At 47.7% G+C, this 19,613-nt stretch overlaps 1 protein-coding gene and 1 long non-coding RNA gene across 2 annotated transcripts in view; one reads left to right on the forward strand and one right to left on the reverse strand.

Annotated features, from left to right (window-relative positions):
• The window catches only part of B4GALT2 (beta-1,4-galactosyltransferase 2), an 897,966-nt gene that overhangs the window by 759,134 nt on the left and 119,219 nt on the right, over positions 1-19,613 (forward strand). Inside the window, exon 5 of the mRNA XM_085602769.1 lies at positions 13,044-13,166. Coding sequence (XP_085458895.1) covers positions 13,044-13,166 — 123 coding nt within the window. The remainder of the gene's footprint in view (positions 1-13,043; positions 13,167-19,613) is intronic.
• LOC146835111 (uncharacterized) overlaps positions 1-19,613 on the reverse strand; it is a 301,437-nt gene that overhangs the window by 279,755 nt on the left and 2,069 nt on the right. The window lies entirely within an intron of this gene.

Consider the following 19,613-nt stretch of genomic DNA (forward strand, 5'->3'; position numbering starts at 1 on the left):
GTCTGTTACCAGGATTAATTCCCCCTATTCACCCTACTAAACACTTGCAGCAGGGGGCCTATCCTAATTACCGCCTGCCCCACTCAGGCATGTGGAGATCCCCACGATGGTGCATACAATTGTCTCCACACAGGGACTAAGCTGCAGCTTCTACACCCTCTCGTCAACCTCTCCCTGCTACTAATTTCCACCGCGTAGAGCACAGAAGCCTATGGGCCTCTAATACGGGAATACTGTATTTACCGCTCCGGACCACCTGAAAGAGGTGAAGGAAAGGGGATTATCTTTTCTCCCCGGGCAATCAGCGCGAGACATAATTGCGCCTGGAAGCCAAAGGGTTTATCCACTAATGGTGCGCAGACCCCCATGCAGCCAGCCACACGTAAGAAATGCAATCATGGCCCCAAGATTAGCTCTATCATCTACTGCCATACGTTGGACATGCCGCGCAAAGGCCTTGCTGACGTGCAGCCACTGATCGGTGGGGTTAAAGCTGAGCTGGCTGACTCAGCCCCTTAGTAGTAGCCGCAATGTGCACAAGCTGTGGCCATAATTGCAGAAACCCGCTCCTCAAAGTGAGCCACTATCCATACCGCATTCCAGTAGAAGGAGAGAAATGAGGACTTTTAGACCTTTTTGCGGAAAGGGACCGCTGCCACTTACACCCGCAAGGGCTTGTGCCGGGAGAAAGCACGCCCCGCGGGTGCGGCCGCCATTTTTACCCGGCCAGGAACAGGAGGTCCCCCCCTACACTGCCGGAGGCCCTAGGTTACCCTCCAAACAAAGTTAGATCCCCGGCACAAATATCTACCAAACAACTCCTAGAGATTAGCCGGTGCATAGGGAAAGCAGCTTAGGGACTCAGCCCCCTGCCGCCCATATAACATACCCTTGCCTACGCGGCATTCGTACCAAAATACCTTACCATGAAGCTGTATACACATCGACTTGCATCGCCCTTTACCAACAAGCACTGCCCAAATAAAACAATTGCGCATTGCAGCGAGGAGACCGCAATTGTAGGCAACACAACATATGCTCGGGTAAACAATGTAAAGCGCCTGCTACTGATGCGAGGGTCTTCCGCATAACATTTCGCCGCAGCCCAACCTTTGAGCCCCTTCGTTACCGTGTGCCAGACGACAAGCGTCGCCACGCCATGGCAGCCACAAAAGCCAAGTTCTCCAACATAACACGGCTGTGCAGCCGTGCAAATCGGGACCGCATTAAGCACCGTGGCATGCCCCGGGCATTCAAATGGATCCCCCTCCCTGAGCCATCCTGCGCATACTGCCCCCAGCATGAATGCTGGCTCCCAAAATGCCACATCCTCTGGCTCCGGGAATCGTCTGGAGCAGGGCACTATGCCCGTGGCAAAGAGCAGAGGAGGGGAAGCCTTGCGCCGCACACACGGGTCAGGGCCTCTGTCCAACTTTAATTGGAAAGTCACAGAGGGAGCCACACGACGCGCAGCCACAAGCCACCAGATGTCATTGCTGAGTTCGCCAGGTCGAAAAGAGAATCATTAATAAAGGGCTTTCTCTACCGTGCTCTGCCCTGTGCGAATCCTTGCTGACTCAATTAGCTACTGCCCTGGGTAGGAAGTGCAGAAGGGTGACGGGGGCATGCGGCTGGAGAGGGGAGACGGTCACTTTCAAGTGAAGCATTTCCTTGCACGGGAGCCTCGCCTGCGAGTAGGCGGCTGTCTACACCCAGCCGCGTCTGGCGAGAACAGCAATAAACCATGGGATCTGCCCAGGATCACAGGAGCCGCATCGAGACGCGAACCTAAAATGGTACGCCGTGGCCCAGCCAGCGCAACCTGCGGGCAGCGGGAGCAGCATGCTCGTCCCGCCGCGAGGGAAACGGTAAAACCTAAACAAAGTGCTTCCTCGCAGTTTTAACCGGGGTGGAAAGCATACGAGGTGAGAGAGACCAAACGCGCCTGTTATCCCCGGCAATCTCCCCATCATTCTTAACCAGGCCTGGGAGTAAAGTCGGGTCAAGACCATGGCCATCTCTGAGTAATTCCAAGGAGCCCCGTACATGTGCGGCTGACTGGTCCGCCACACCACCACGCCAGCCCTGAGTTCCAATAACGTGGGCCTCGCCTAAAAAACAGATTCCCTGCACTTGTACCAACGGCGGGTACGCGACAAAGAGGTCACCAACATGGTGGGGGAGGGATATATACCCTCCCACAGGTCCAAGATGCCCAGGAAGTGGCGCCCCTCGCGTCACCACCAGGCAGGAAGTAGGGGGGACTCCAACCGGAGTCCCTGCCCTCCAAAGGGGGCAGGGGGTGTAGGGTGCCCAGGCGACACTAGAGCCCCCTGTGGGTGCCTCGGTCAGCGGCAGTGTGTGCCCACGAGAAAAAGTGGATGTCCAATACAACACACTGTGAGCCCAGGAGTCAAATATCTACGTCCTAGGAGAACAATATGGACCCACTGCATCAAAAATTATATGGAAACCGTAAAATAATCTCAATATTAAATCACAGAGGTTTATTGGCTTCGCTGTTCCTGTGCCAAGTGTCTTAGTCAGCCAAGTGTGCTTTTCAAATATGCCACGCTGCTTGTTAGTATGCCAGCCTGCCACTTGGGCATCAGTGCTCCAATGAGCCAAATAAACTCGTGTCAGAGGACTGCATATTAGCGCCAGGGGCTGCTCATTGTGCCAAGGGGAGCTTGGGCAACGGCAAGGCTTGTTGCTTGGTGGGCTGGCATTTGTACAGATTATTTATTACTTCCGGGTTACTGACCCTACACCGCTCAAGGTTTAGAAAGCAGTTATACATAAGGTTACTTATGCTGCAACAAAGCAAATATTTATGTCGGTACATACAATTGCTTTGCTAGTTTATTGCTTCAGTACAAAAAGTATAATTGCCATGCCAGTGTCGACGTTGCTCCTAAATTGCAGTCCCTTAGACTGCGGTACCCATTGCCTCCATTATGTGAAGCACAAGTTGTATACCTATTTCCGCCATAACCTTAGTATACAAAGCTTTACATGGTAACACCTGTTGTCCCAGTGGTTAAGCATCATTTTCTTGAATAATCCCACAAAAGCCCGGCATGTTATTCACCAATACGATGCTTAGATCCGCATTTCCCACTACATCAAGTTCCGTTGTGGCATTGTAGAGAATGCCAGGTTTTGAGGGTCACAAAAAAGAGCACATATAAATGCTAATCACAGATTATAGTCTCAATAAAAGCCATTTCTTGGTGCTATTATACTTCGCTTAGGAATTCCAGTGAGTTCCCTAGTGGTGTTACCATGTGAAAAAGGCTGGAATCCCCCCCTAAACTGCCCCCCCACCACTGCTGGGATATGATAAATCATGTTTGAGAGAAATCAGATTTCTCTCATGATTTTCTCATAGATATTTTGGCAGGTGCTCCAGAAACTAAAACGAGAGCACTTTTCCCATAGATTCACTCTATCTTCCAGGGCTTTGTGAGATTAAATCTGACATTGTAAGTAAAACATGTACTTCCAACAACAGCAACCTGTCAGTTGATTCCCCAGTGTACTACCCCAGCTTCCCACAGTTTTCTGATGAACAACTTGAATGCTTGCTTTCTGTATTCATGCCAAAAGTGTGGCACACCAGAAGCCATCTGGATGGAATCAAAATTGCAAAACATCAAGCATTTCCTTTAAAAATTTACAAAATGAGTGGTTCTTTTGTCATAGAAATTATGATTAGTGCTCGAGAAAGCTAAAATGAGGACACATTTTCTATGAGTTTTCAATTATCTTCCTCATCTATTTCAATAGACTATTCTAAAACAAAGAGCAAAACATGTACTTTCAACACCAGCAGCAGTCTTTCTCTTAAATCCTTAGTGATCAGCTGCAGCACCCCCAAAGAGATCTAATGAACAACTAAAGCGCTAACATTTTTTATTCAAGGTAAAAGCTTGGCACTTCTGAATGCCATAGTGTTGGAATGGAAGCTGTTTAATTCAAAACCTTGCCTGAAGAACAGGGTGAAGTAAATGAGCATTGAGATGTTAATGAAGGCTTGAGATTAAAACTAGTTAGAGAGGGATACACACACACACAACACACACCCACCCACCTCCCACCCCAAATGTTACTTGTTTAAAATTATGGAACGGTTAAGCGACTAATAAATTGGGTTTGCTGAGTACACAGATGTGCAAAGGGGATGCAGTACTCATGCACATCTCTCTCTAATTAGTTTTAGCCCCATTAAAAATTATATGTTAGCACTCTAAAGGGACTAAAACTAGTTAGAGAGAGTTGTGCATAAGTACTGAATCCCCTTTGCACATATGTTTACTCAGCAAACCCATTTTCTTAGTCACTTAACAGTTGCATTATTTTAAAATATTAACATTTAAGTATAGCATCCTCTTTACACATCTGTTTACCCAGCATACCCATGTTCTGTCCTCTAACAATGAAAAAGAACAAGAATGGCACTTCAGGTTATGTAGACCAATTTAAATACCATCCATACCTATTCACCGGTTTAACAGAACATCAAAGCTGTTCGGCTGTCGTATCCTTGTTCACGACACCAACTTCGTGAACAAGGCTATGGCAGCCGAAACGCATTGACGTTCTGTTAAACTGCTGAATGGATATGGATGGTGATTAAACGCCTGGAGTGCCGTTCTTTATCTTTTTTCATTGTCAGAGGACAGGATTTTGCGATAAGTATATGTTCGGGCACGGGAGTCTTTACGAGCACGCCCGGCATTCAGGCAGCTGACCGGTGAATGCAAATTGAAGTAGAGGATATAAATATACACTTTCAATGAAAAAAACAAAGGCAAAAATGACATTATAGTTAGGTTAGGTGCTACGACCTTAACCTATGTAAAATTGAAAAAGAAATCCTGAAATTCACTGAAAGCTAGAGAGCTAGGCAGCATAAAGTATAAAGTGAGTGAGATTCCAGACAGGAGTGTGTATGTCACTGGAATGCATTACAGATGAGCTAAGTCAGAACATATTGTATATCTCATAAAGGCTGGAGGTCATTGAATACCTGAAATCTAACTTCACCACTTCACTTTCAAGCCAAGGTAATCTGATTAGAAAATGCTATCAATACCAAGGTTGTAGTTTGTCTTCAAAAGTTTCAAATTAAATGCCACATCTTATTTTATATTTCAGGGGATGTGATTTGCAGCAGAAGCTACCAGAAAAACATAACATCTAGAATCCCATGTCATGTTTTAAAAACAGGTGGGAGAAATACATTGTTCACACCTACTTCCCATAACACTGGTCTGTGCAGCTGCACACTGGACCTGGACGCATACAGGTGTCCGGCCAAAGAGACAATTATTGCATTTAGGAGATAAAAAACACCTAGCCAACAAACAGAGCAGAAGTGGCTGAACCAGTTCAGCAAGATTCTGCCACTGCAAAGGTCAAACACCATAACAATAATTGAAGGGGGCGTCTTGAGGCCTGCAAGATGGTAGCAGCACCTTTGGAGAGAGCTTAGGAGAGATCTACCGCTAAAAAATTACCTGCTGCTAGACCGGGCTCTTTCCTGGGACCTAGATGGACCCGAGACATCTGGCTGAGATCGCGGGCTGCATTCAAAAAGACCTGATGAATAAGACATACCACTGGCTGGGCGAATGAAAAGGCTGTGGCTGCCGGGCGGAAGCAGCCCCTGGCCTCTTGAGCACTGTTAGGTCCTGGGTTTTCCACAGCCTGCTCCCTTCACGCCCACGCTATACCGGACTGGTGGCTGGAAGCCATGGGGATAGCTGAATTGCCTGTGGAGCCGAAACCAGGGTCCGAGCCACGTGGCGGTGAGTGGCCCGGGACTGGGCCCAAGACAGTGGCGTGGTGGAGGTAGGTTCCCACTCCCTTCTTGGCTATTATGACTGGGGCCCTGGAGGTCACGCGGTGGGGGTCCCTTGCTGCCGAGTTGTGCTGCTGGTGGTCTGCCAGAAGTGGCAATGGGAATTGTAGTGAGGTGTCCACCTGGGGGAACCCCTGGGGGCTCTGAAGAAGCCTGAACATCAGCCTTGGGGCATTTGTTGGCTGCAGGTGGGGGCAGAGTGGACCGCATATCCTCCCTTGGTCTGGAACCTCAGACCAAATGGCCCCTCACTGACACAGACTGGGACCCCGGACGACTGAGTGTGGCGCCGTGACCCGAGGCTGATCATACCGGCCCTGCCTAGGGAGTGCCTGGCCTTGAGTGTTGGACCCAGGAAATACAGTGACATAACAAAAGGCCAGAGAAGACCATAGGCCCGGTCCTCTCCGGGGGTGGTCCCCGCCAATCCAGATGGTTCCTCAGATGATGAGGTGTGGAGCTGGATCCCGAGGCTGCTTCTGTCAGCCTCTCTGCGGGGTCTGCCTGTCGGGCCTTATAGCTGCCCTCTGGACAACCGTAGGTGAAGGGGTGCCTAGGCCACTCGAATTCTGTGATTTGCCATCTACAATGAGCCAGACCAAGCTGACGAATGCCACAGCAGCGTGCCACACGGCCATGGAGGAGATCATGGAGGGCTTCCCTGTGACTCTGAAGACCCCCACATCTTCTGCCTCCTCCGCCGACCCCACGCCCGATATGCTTGATCATATACTAGTGGAGAGCCATGACTTCCATTCTATCTTGGAGCACATAATCTACACACTGACCCTCGATCTGATTTTTCTTTTTTTTTAATAGAAAATCAACGCATACTATGGGATAAGCTTCTCTAACATACTTCCGCCTTCAGTACATCACTCCAAAGGTGGACGACTACTCAACCCAACTTGCCTGCCAGACGGAATGTGAGCAGCTCCTGGAACACCGGGCTGAGGACACTGAGGGTCGAGCCACAACAACATCCATCTGGTGAGGCTCCTAGAAGGAGTGGAGGGCTCAGATGCCACGCTGTGCGTGGAACCTTGGTTTCGGTGGCTGGTAGACCCAGTTGGCTTATCACCTTTGTACACAGTGGAGCGGGCTCACAAGGTCCTAGCCTGGCTGGGGGCCCCCGGCGGACGCACCCCACCTGATGGTTGCCAGGATCTTCAATTACAAAGATCAGGACTACATTCTCCGTCAGGTTCGAAAAGTGGAACCCATTACTGTGGACTGCTCCAGAGTGATGCTCTTCTCAGATTTTACCTTGGCTGCCCAAAACTCCAGGGCTGCTTATCAGGAGGCCAAGGGTGCACTGAGCAAGCCTGGCCTTCTTCCCTCGTGGCTGTGGGTGGTGGTGAATAACCGCATTCACTTTTTTGAAACTGCAGTGGAATTGTGGACATGGCTCAAGTTGCATCATGGCCGGACTGGGCCCCCGGGCCACCGGGTGAGTTTGCTGCTTAACCCTGCAGAGGAGCCGCAAGAACTGTGGGAGCTGCTGATTGGCAATGGCGCCCACATCAGACCAGGCCTTAAAGAGTGGTGATCAGCCCACTGATCAGCGGAGGTCCTCCAATCGGCCCACGCCTCTTCACACGGGAGTCAACCTCAAACTCGCTGTCAGACTCTGGATCCCAGTCTGCGTGAGGGCCCACAGGTTACGCCTCAGACAGCTGATGAACTCGGCTGACTGCACCTGGAGCTAGCCGCACTGGTGACATCTGGGCCTGACCATGCTGGCCTTTACTCCTACCCTTTCACATAAGGACAGTGATTGTTCCTTTTACTATCACTATTACATTCACCCCAGGCCGGCAACCTTTTTTCTTCTTCGTTTTCCTCTAACTGTCACCACTAGTGAGGGCCCTATTTTGACCTTGTCTCCCGTCTTTGGCAATGGCCAATTGGCAGGCCTGTACCCTTATCTGTTCGGATGGTTGGCCAGTTGGCCTCGGTCCCCTTCGGTTTTGGGTAAACTTGAAGTTATGTTTCCATTTTTGGAATCTCTAGAGGCTTCCTATCCATACTGTCACAGCCAAGGAGGCTGGAGAGGTTCTGGCATCTTCAATGATGAGTGGGCATGCTTAGCAGGGATACGACACCACAAACGCTGTCTACAGACTCTTGACATGGAATGTTAGAGGCATGGGCACTGTGTTCAAAAGATATCATCTCAAATTAGACGCAGTGGGGCCCACATAGTATTCCTCTAGGAAACTCACTTAGATCGGCCAACTTTTCTATACCACGTACTCCATCAACTCCAGAGGTATGGCTATCTGATTGCCCTGGAGTCCCCTTGCGGATTTTAGACTCTGCCATTGGCAATGATGAGTGGTAAATCCTGCTTCAGGGCCTACTAGAAGGCCAGCTGTTGGTCCTGGGAAGCATCTATGCCTTAAACCATAATCAACCACAATACCTTGCTTCCCACTCCCCATACCTGGTGACATGGGCTGACTCTAGTTGGCTCCTGAGTGGAGACTTTAACGGTGTGAAGGATGCTGCCCTATACCGGCCCCATCCCCCCTCCCGGATGCCCCGCCGCCGGCACCACTGTGGCGCTGTCTGACTTGCTAACCCACTGGTCCCTCCTGGAAGTCTGGTGGGAACATCACCCACTCAGAGAATATTGCTTTTTTCCCCCCACCCCATCTCCTGTATGCCAGTTTCAATGTTATAATCTGCTCCATGGACCTTGTCCCACACACTGCAAATGTGACCTACCTTGGCAAGACCTCCACAGACCATAATTCCCTTTACGTAGACATGAACTGGGGGAGCATGTGTAGCCCCGTCCCTACGTGGTGGCTGCAACCCCAGTGGTTAGAAGACTCAATATTTAAATCCGCCAACCATGACACAGTCTCCTCCTATTTTGCACCCCACTCCGGTTAAGCCTCCTCCCACCTAGTGGAATGGGAGGCCTTCAAAGCTGTGCTCCAAGGGGTGTGCTGTGGTGGGTGTCTGTCGGACACTAAACCGCCAGTTGGTGGATATGGATGAGAAACTGGACCTCTGTGAGAGGGAGGCAAGGGTGGATCCGACCAACGAGGGGGAGCTGGCTAAGGTGTGAAAAGCACATGCCGCCCCGTTAGAGCACTTTGAAGTCTAGACTGGATGGCTTACACAGCTTGCTTGGAGACTGACCGCCCTGGCAAGTTTTTGGCCGACTTGGTGGTATCCTGCCCTCCAGTGACCCCAATACATAGGATACATGACCTGACAGCTACAATACAGAATACCCAGGAGGGGATTAGTGCAGCATTCTGTGAATACTAGTCCTTTCTCTACAGGTTGAATACTGTTGCAGCGCTGGCAGCTGCTTTTCATGTCCGGGAGGGTGTACCATTGCCACAGATCCCCGAAGCCATGCGGAAAAGCCTTGAGGGCCCCTTCACTGAGCAGCAGATCAAGAAAACGATCAGAGCCCTCCCAAGGGGTCCTTCGCCTGGCCAGAAGGGCCCACCTTTCAAATTCTACGCAACATATATGGCCTCCCCCTCCTCCCCGAACTGATCAATGAGGATCAGAATGGCTTTGTCCCCGATCGCAACACCTTGTTAAACATCCAACTCCTCTACGCTATCACGGTTGGCGCCCGGTGAGTGTGCCCAGTACAGTCTGCCTGTCTCTTGATCTGGAGCAGGCCTTTGCTACACTGCAATGGGAATACATGTTTTGGGCCCTCAGCGATTTGGGTTTGGCCCGTAAATGCTCTGACGGATCCACCTCCTATATACAAATCCCACTCCCAGAACGGACCATCTTATCTCAGATTCGTATCATATACACAAGGGTATCCGACAGGGCTGTCCTCTGTCTCGGCTGCTGTTTGTATTGGCACTGGTGCCGCTGGCAGCGTAATTACAAGCCAGAGGTGTTGGTTGGGATATCCATTAGACACTCAGATGCATGTCTTCTTACTCAATGCAGATGATATGATTCGTTATCTCCGTCTGACATCTTGATTGCCTTCAGGGAGCTCCCGGGGCTCAAAATCAAATGCACAAATTCCCTGGTGTTCTCTCTTTCAGAGCATCTCCCTGAGCGACCCGTCTTAGTTGGTTTGGGGTGCCTGACATTGGTCCTGCAAACCCCTTAAATATCTGGAGAACCCAAATATATCAAGGGGGCGAATGATCTTGGCAGCACACTGCGCTCCTTGAATTCTAAAATATCTTTCTGGACCACCCTTCTTCTCTCGATGCAGGCCGAGTAGCCTTGTCCAAAATGGTGATGCTCCCCAGGTTGTTATACCACTTTGTCAATCTGCCTGTGACAACCACTGGGTCCAACCTGCAGTGTCTCGATTAAATGCTTTTAGATCTGACCTGGGGCTCTGGGAGGCAAAGAGTGGCATTGCTCACACTGAATTGCCCCCTGCTGGGAAGGTATGGCACCCCAAATTTCACGCATCACTACTCAACTGCATATGCTCCAGTGGGTAGCCCATTGACTGGTGGGCTACCACAAGGATGAAACTGAAATTTCCTGGGTGAGGGTCCCTGGGGGCGAGGAGGGGGCTTTCGAGTGATACAGAGAGAGGAGTTTCGGGGTATTCAAAAATTCCCCATAGCAGATTACTGGGATCTGAACCTTTGCGACCTCTAGCCCCAGTTAGAAGATGATTCTCAACGCTTGTAGGCCTGTAGTTGGTGATCCTGTACATGCATCCTCGGCCCTTCATTTATTCCCCTGGCGGGACCATTGGGTCCTTTTGCCCACCTATGCCCCCATCTACCTGACTGCAGACATGACCCTTTACATCTTCTTTTCCTCGGCCCCAAGACTGCTTTCTTACAATCTTTCTACTTGGCGATAATCCTTAATACTGTTGCCCCGTAGAGTTTCCAAGGTGGGGGGAGGGTGTTGTCTTCCTTTCTTTTTGTGTACGGTTCATTTTCATTGTCTATATTCTAAAAGCCACACTAAAGTGGACACCAAGCTTCCCAGGTGAATGGGGGGGCACATGAGTCACCTCTGCCATACCGCAATGCGGATTTGTCCTCCTATTTGCTGTCTGTATACATCATTCTAATTAATACTGTTTTATGTTCTTTTTTTCATGTGTCAATAAAAATTGGTTTAAAAAAACAAAAACATAATTCAAGTGCTGGACAGTACCTTCACAGAAAAGGCCCCACATGCCAGAGGCTGCACCACTTCCTGAGCCGCTGAGAAAAGATAGTCAAACTGGATCCATTACACTTTGAAACTCCCATTCATATGTAGAGCTGCTAGGGTCACCTCTCTTACCTACCTTCTTTAACATATATATTTTCTACATTATTAATATAGGCGGGACCTCCATCGGTTAATTCATGGACATCTTCAAGGAGTAGATGTGAAGAAGCAGTCAGTCTTAAATGCAAGGGGCAGTCCTGTGACTGGACCTTTGACATGTCTCCTCCTACCCACATCACCTCTTTCCTATTCTCTTGAAATATACTATCACCCCTGCTATCGCTAGAAAATACTACTCAGCTCAGTAGTGAATACCTATCTACACTATACAAGTGTAATCTTTGTCTGCAGTCTCCATTACCCGCTGCCTGGTCATCAGAACCTTAAAACTATAGGAGCCCAATTCTTCGCCAGCCTGCCACGGGGGAACGGCATGGTCTCAACCTCAAAAACGTATACGTGCTCTTTTTTATAGCTGGAATAAAGTTATGGCTGCTTTGTCTCATCTACAAGTACAAAGCAAGTCTCTGCAACAAAGTGACCTCAATATCTCTCACTACTGTCCTCTACTCTGTCTGACAACTCCTTCAGACTTTGTCTCCTGCAGGGGAAACAGCGTTTACATCACATGCCTTCACAACCCTGTCATTACAATGACGGCGTTGTTACCAAGTGTGCCATTACATCACAAGTCGTATCAACGACTTGCTGTAGGAGACGTGCAACTCCAGGGAATGTGTTGAATTTTAAATCCAACACCTTCCCTGCTGTTGTACAAACTGGACTAGGAATAGTAATTAATACAAGCAAGTCGTTGATACGACTTGCGATGTAATGGCACGCGTGGTAACAACAGCCGCGTTGTAAAGGCATGCGTTGCAACGTATTTTCATACAAACCCCTTCAAATCCGAAGCACCACTTAACTTGTGCCTCTCAGAAAAGGACCAACAGCGTTTCTTCTTTCTGATTCTAAGGGCAACTTGCAATCTCCCTGCCCATCTAGAATCTTGGGATCCAGGACCACTAGATTCCCTCTATTTAGGGTCTCCCATCTGGCACAACCAGAATCTGCTTCGACTGTGTAGCTAGGCAGAAAGGCATGAAACGTTGTGCAACAGAATGTACAAAGCAGCAGCAACACACGCAATAAGTCATTTTAAGTTGTGAACACTGCAACCAACATGGTCGTTTAAATTAAGAAACATTGCCATGGCCAGAAAACTCCCTGTCTTCTGTTCCAGGGTGCCTCTTACATCATCTGTGTAAGATGCTCCCTTTTGTTGGAATCCCTGTTTATATACATTTAGGATAGAGTTCTTGCATGTCTTATCATCCCGCAGCACAATATCACCCTTGAATAAAGCAGCGGCACATCAAAGCAATAGAGCACCATGCTTAAACAAGTTCCTTCCCATGGAATTTTATCTGATTTGTGGAAGGGTGTTTCAGCATCTTGGCAGGCGAGAGTATTATTTATTTTATAACAATATTTGTAGAGTGTGGTCATAGCCACAGAGGCAGAAGTATTTGATTGCTCTTGACCTTGAGTTTTATTGATGTTCCAGTCCATTATCCCTCTCTTATCAATATTGATGTTTTAATCCCAAAGTGTATTCTTCTTTCCAGGGTCTCAAACAAAGCATTCAAACCTGCAAAAGTATTTGAAAAGACTAGCAAATCATGATCATATTTCTTGATTTTTAGTGGAGCGTGCCTGACCTTCATGCTTGGGATGGGCTTTCTCCTCTTTTATTTTACTGCCACTTGCTCAATAGTTGACACAAGTAGCAGACCACAGTAGTGAGAGCAGGCAGTGGTGCATTGGTATATGAAAGGTTTTTGTTTCTTGAGAAGATATAGATGGTAAGATGGTATTTAGTTTTTTCCCTTTAGATTACTCTTCTGTCTTGACAACCAGTGAGGCAAGCACATATTGTCTTAAAGTTTGATGACCTGTTGACTTGTAAATTGTCTGTCCATTCCAGGCTACCGTATGCAGGATACTTTGGCGGAGTATCCGGCTTGAGCAGGACTCAGTTCATGAAGATCAATGGCTTCCCGAATGAGTACTGGGGCTGGGGCGGAGAAGATGACGACATCTACAACAGGTGAGTGAGCAGGTGGTAAATACAGAAGCTCACTCAGTCTGGGGATAGACTTCCTTCAATAACACATCTTTGTCTAAGAGCATTTGCTCCTAAGAAAATTGCTTCCCCGCTCGAGATGAGCTGTATGAGTAACCCTACATATATACATCCATACACAGAACACAATTGTGCCCTCTTACTTTTTTAATAGGTGACACCCACCTATTGGTGGAAAGAAAGGGACTAGCGTGTGTGATGAGACATGAATGTTGACCAAAGGTGCACCTCTGAGTGGGACTGCATCTTCTCCTTGACAGCTGGGAGGGGTGGTCCATCATATGATATGAGACCATGGTCCATTACAAGTCTGTCCAAGTAAGAGAAATGGAGAAACAAGAATGACTTGTAATGTGACTTTATACAACACTACATGGTGTATATTACACCCCTGGCCCTCTTGTTGTTCTTGGTTTTGGAAACACATTTGTCCCTTCACCATATTAAAGTTGCAGGGTTGGAGTTTGCTGGGCCAGAGGGCACATCTTGCTGGGCTTCTCCGAAGACGTGTATTCTTAGAGCTCAGGTGCTTTGCCATTTTGAGGAGCTTATTCGACAGGGGCGTTGAGCCATCATTCAAGTGTAGATCTGGGTAGAGGAACCACTTTGGATGCAGAGAACTAAGTAGTGAATTACAATTCTGAGGCAGGAGGTGCACATCCAGGCTGATTGCCAGTCACCCTGGCTTCTAATTCAGAGACTAGAGGTAGTGAGAAAAATATCAGATGGACCAGCAACATGCCTTGGCCCTCTTTCCTGCAGCTGTGGATGTGGCAAGGAAGACTGCATAGAATGTAGCACGATAAGAAAGCTGTGAGCTGTCCCCTGAGAAGGAACGGGGCTCGGTCACAGAATTACTGGCTAATCGAAGTGAGCCCCATTAATTCAAGACCTGCCAGTTGATGATCCTATCTGCCGGGGGTTTCCCTAAGATACAGTGTTTTTGTCACTATTTATCAAAAAGCAGTGGCCCGCACCATTGCCCATGAAAGACGACAAAGGAAAGGAAAAGGCCAAGTAGGCAAAGTCAGGTGATTTTCTTTCCACCGAGACACTTGGCCACCCTGGTAGAGAGTGAGGGACCCCAATTTTAATAGGTGGCGGAGCCCTTGGAAAGTCTCACTCCTTGATTCTAGCAACCCTTGGTGACTTACAGGGCACCACAAGGAATACTTAAAAAGAAGTAACCTATGTAGAGGAGACTTTGACTTTACTAACAACTAAAAAACATATACATACTGCGGACGCTTCAGTATATAGACTGTCAACAAAGGTCATACAAATTCAGTCCTGAGTGGTAGAAGTAAAGCCCTATGGTATCGGTATGGGTGGATTCAGAAGCCGTGGTACCACTGCTTTGATCCATTTGGATCCCAGGTAGAGTTTTTGAAGGACTCATCAAGGGCAGCAAGTTTTCTTTTCATGGGGATCCCACAACTTGCAGAAAATGTGTCACTACCAGGACGCAATACTGAGTTTTTGCAAACAAGATTGTTTTCCTAGATGGCCCTTGCGAATCATACAGCGATAAGCATATCAACTGCCCAACAGAGTCCACGGAAGGGTGGAGAGTTCCTGGGTTCAGTGTTGGAAATACTGAGGAGCTGAGAGAGAGGTGATATTAAAAGCAGTGGACTGGAAGAAAGCAGACACCTGAGGTTGCTGCTTGTCTCCAACTACAACAGGAGCACACAACAGTGAATGTAGGTAGCTGCAACAGAATAAAAGAGCTACCGTCACTGTGGAAGCCACTCTTCGTTATCCTGCCAATGAAGAGTCGCATACGAGGGTTGCATGCATATTTTGCGCAGGTGGAAGCTCCAAGTTCCATCGTAGAAGCAGCGCGGTCTAAGCTTTGAGTGGGAGTCAGGACTGGACCATGGTGCTAGGTTGTTTCCATTCGATGAAGGGTTTCAACGTCATTAGTCTGAATAGAATTGTTCCACAGATGGCCAATAGTGAGACCGTGGATATGGATGTCACTCTTTGCTTAAAATATGGAGCTTAAAGTTGTTGGGTTTTCAGGTATGGTGATTGTATATTGTGGTCATAATATTGTCTGACATAAATATTATTCCCTAAATGTTGTTTACAAAAGTATTGTCTCACTGGAGTTAACAATAGAAAATCTACACCCACAGAGATAATATCTTTCTAAAATATATTTAGACACAAAATGTATGGCAGGCGATGCCCATGATGTACTGACATACCTTTTTTCCATAATGATTTGCTCCAACTCCCTCCTCCTTATAGCCTCCTTATTACTAATGAAGATGAGGTGATTGCTATAGGGAGATTGTTGTAGAGATGCCTAGCTGATGAGTTGTTTACAGCTGTATGTTGAATTAATAGCAATTATAAAGATGCAAATAAAAGTGGTGCGCTTGTTAATCTCGATAAGCTACAAACCTGACTAGTTAATCCAGTCACTTAGGCGTGAACAATGAATAGGTGACAATCAGAAAAGATGACCTTTCGGTATCCTAAGTGCATGCCTTGACTGGCTTCACTTTCCAGCACCATCAACACTGATCTCTCCTGCCAATTAGGGCGACATGGTGCCAGCGCTACCGTCTAATTAAAGGGAAGCTTTCCAGCCTTGTGACAGATTTCAGAACAGCAGTACAAGACATGGTCCTTTTTCATCTGGTTGCATCAATTCTGCTCCACGGCCCATTGACAGCACTTTCACCCTCTGAAAGGAGACCTGCTCACTGCAGCACATATGTTCGAAAGCCTGAAGATGGTCAACTATATCAACCCAACGCTAACAGAACTACATTAGCTCTCCCTCCAAGGCCACGTCCGCTTCAAGACCAGCTGCATCCGACACAAGGCAACGACAAATGTATGTATTTAAAACATTTACAAAGCGCACTGTGTAGAGACTCACCGGGACATAAGCGAGGGAGAAGGAAAACGTAACAGAAAGACTGCAACTGAGAATCTCAAGAGTGATAAAAAATGCTGCTAAATGGAGTGCCAAATTATAAGCCTGCATTGCTTCGGGTAGAGCCACATTTTCAGGGCTTTTCTAAATTGCAGAAGATTGGTCCGGAATCTGATGGGGGTAGGAAGAGTTTTCAGGGCTTTTCTAAATTGCAGAAGATTGGTCAGGGATCTGATGGGGCAGGAGGAGTTTTCAGGACATTTCTAAATTGCAGAAGATTGGTCAGGGATCTGATGGGGGCAGGAGGAGTTTTCAGGACATTTCTAAATTGCAGAAGATTGGTCAGGGATCTGATGGGGGCAGGAGGAGTTTTCAGGACATTTATAAATTGCAGAAGATTGGTCAGGGATCTGATGGGGCAGGAGGAGTTTTCAGGACATTTCTAAATTGCAGAAGATTGGTCAGGGATCTGATGGGGGCAGGAGGAGTTTTCAGGACATTTCTAAATTGCAGAAGATTGGTCAGGGATCTGATGGGGGCAGGAGGAGTTTTCTGGACATTTCTAAATTGCAGAAGATTGGTCAGGGATCTGATGGGGGCAGGAGGAGTTTTCAGGGCTTTTCTAAATTGCAGAAGATTGTTCCGGAATCTGATGGTGGTAGGAAGAGTTTTCAGGGCTTTTCTAAATTGCAGAAGATTGGTCCGGAATCTGATGGTGGTAGGAAGAGTTTTCAGGGCTTTTCTAAATTGCAGAAGATTGGTCAGGGATCTGATGGGGGCAGGAGGAGTTTTCAGGGCTTTTCTAAATTGCAGAAGATTGTTCCGGAATCTGATGGTGGTAGGAAGAGTTTTCAGGGCTTTTCTAAATTGCAGAAGATTGTTCCGGAATCTGATGGTGGTAGGAAGAGTTTTCAGGGCTTTTCTAAATTGCAGAAGATTGGTCCGGAATCTGATGGTGGTAGGAAGAGTTTTCAGGGCTTTTCTAAATTGCAGAAGATTGTTCCGGAATCTGATGGTGGTAGGAAGAGTTTTCAGGGCTTTTCTAAATTGCAGAAGATTGGTCCGGAATCTGATGGTGGTAGGAAGAGTTTTCAGGGCTTTTCTAAATTGCAGAAGATTGGTCAGGGATCTGATGGGGGCAGGAGGAGTTTTCAGGGCTTTTCTAAATTGCAGAAGATTGTTCCGGAATCTGATGGTGGTAGGAAGAGTTTTCAGGGCTTTTCTAAATTGCAGAAGATTGTTCCGGAATCTGATGGTGGTAGGAAGAGTTTTCAGGGCTTTTCTAAATTGCAGAAGATTGGTCCGGAATCTGATGGTGGTAGGAAGAGTTTTCAGGGCTTTTCTAAATTGCAGAAGATTGGTCCGGGATCTGATGGGGGCAGGAGGAGTTTTCAGGACATTTCTAAATTGCAGAAGATTGGTCCGGGATCTGATGGGGGTAGGAAGAGTTTTCAGGGCTTTTCTAAATTGCAGAAGATTGGTCAGGGATCTGATGGGGGCAGGAGGAGTTTTCAGGGCTTTTCTAAATTGCAGAAGATTGGTCAGGGATCTGATGGGGGCTGGAGGAGTTTTCAGGGCTTTTCTAAATTGCAGAAGATTGGTCAGGGATCTGATGGGGGCAGGAGGAGTTTTCAGGGCTTTTCTAAATTGCAGAAGATTGGTCGGGGATCTGATGGGGGCAGGAGGAGTTTTCAGGGCTTTTCTGAATTGCAGAAGATTGGTCAGGGATCTGATGGGGGCAGGAGGAGTTTTCAGGGCTTTTCTAAATTGCAGAAGATTGGTCAGGGATCTGATGGGGGCAGGAGGAGTTTTCAGGGCTTTTCTGAATTGCAGAAGATTGGTCAGGGATCTGATGGGGGCAGGAGGAGTTTTCAGGGCTTTTCTAAATTGCAGAAGATTGGTCAGGGATCTGATGGGGGCAGGAGGAGTTTTCAGGACATTTCTAAATTGCAGAAGATTGGTCCGGGATCTGATGGGGGTAGGAAGAGTTTTCAGGGCTTTTCTAAATTGCAGAAGATTGGTCCGGGATCTGATGGGGGTAGGAAGAGTTTTCAGGGCTTTTCTAAATTGCAGAAGATTGGTCAGGGATCTGATGGGGGCAGGAGGAGTTTTCAGGACATTTCTAAATTGCAGAAGATTGGTCAGGGATCTGATGGGGGCAGCAGGAGTTTTCAGAGCTTTTCTAAATTGCAGAAGATTGGTCAGGGATCTGATGGGGGCAGGAGGAGTTTTCAGGGCTTTTCTAAATTGCAGAAGATTGGTCCGGGATCTGATGGGGGCAGGAGGAGTTTTCAGGGCTTTTCTAAATTGCAGAAGATTGTTCCGGAATCTGATGGTGGTAGGAAGAGTTTTCAGGGCTTTTCTAAATTGCAGAAGATTGGTCCGGAATCTGATGGTGGTAGGAAGAGTTTTCAGGGCTTTTCTAAATTGCAGAAGATTGGTCCGGGATCTGATGGGGGCAGGAGGAGTTTTCAGGACATTTCTAAATTGCAGAAGATTGGTCCGGGATCTGATGGGGGCAGGAGGAGTTTTCAGGGCTTTTCTAAATTGCAGAAGATTGGTCAGGGATCTGATGGGGGCAGGAGGAGTTTTCAGGGCTTTTCTAAATTGCAGAAGATTGGTCGGGGATCTGATGGGGGCAGGAGGAGTTTTCAGGGCTTTTCTGAATTGCAGAAGATTGGTCAGGGATCTGATGGGGGCAGGAGGAGTTTTCAGGGCTTTTCTGAATTGCAGAAGATTGGTCAGGGATCTGATGGGGGCAGGAGGAGTTTTCAGGGCTTTTCTAAATTGCAGAAGATTGGTCAGGGATCTGATGGGGGCAGGAGGAGTTTTCAGGGCTTTTCTAAATTGCAGAAGATTGGTCGGGGATCTGATGGGGGCAGGAGGAGTTTTCAGGGCTTTTCTGAATTGCAGAAGATTGGTCAGGGATCTGATGGGGGCAGGAGGAGTTTTCAGGGCTTTTCTGAATTGCAGAAGATTGGTCAGGGATCTGATGGGGGCAGGAGGAGTTTTCAGGGCTTTTCTAAATTGCAGAAGATTGGTCAGGGATCTGATGGGGGCAGGAGGAGTTTTCAGGGCTTTTCTGAATTGCAGAAGATTGGTCAGGGATCTGATGGGGGCAGGAGGAGTTTTCAGGGCTTTTCTAAATTGCAGAAGATTGGTCAGGGATCTGATGGGGGCAGGAGGAGTTTTCAGGACATTTCTAAATTGCAGAAGATTGGTCCGGGATCTGATGGGGGTAGGAAGAGTTTTCAGGGCTTTTCTAAATTGCAGAAGATTGGTCCGGGATCTGATGGTGGTAGGAAGAGTTTTCAGGGCTTTTCTAAATTGCAGAAGATTGGTCCGGAATCTGATGGTGGTAGGAAGAGTTTTCAGGGCTTTTCTAAATTGCAGAAGATTGGTCCGGAATCTGATGGTGGTAGGAAGAGTTTTCAGAGCTTTTCTAAATTGCAGAAGATTGGTCAGGGATCTGATGGGGCCAGGAGGAGTTTTCAGGACATTTCTAAATTGCAGAAGAT

Source organism: Triturus cristatus, chromosome 4_2 (genome assembly GCF_964204655.1).
Source record: "Triturus cristatus chromosome 4_2, aTriCri1.1, whole genome shotgun sequence".
NCBI lineage: Eukaryota > Metazoa > Chordata > Amphibia > Caudata > Salamandridae > Triturus > Triturus cristatus.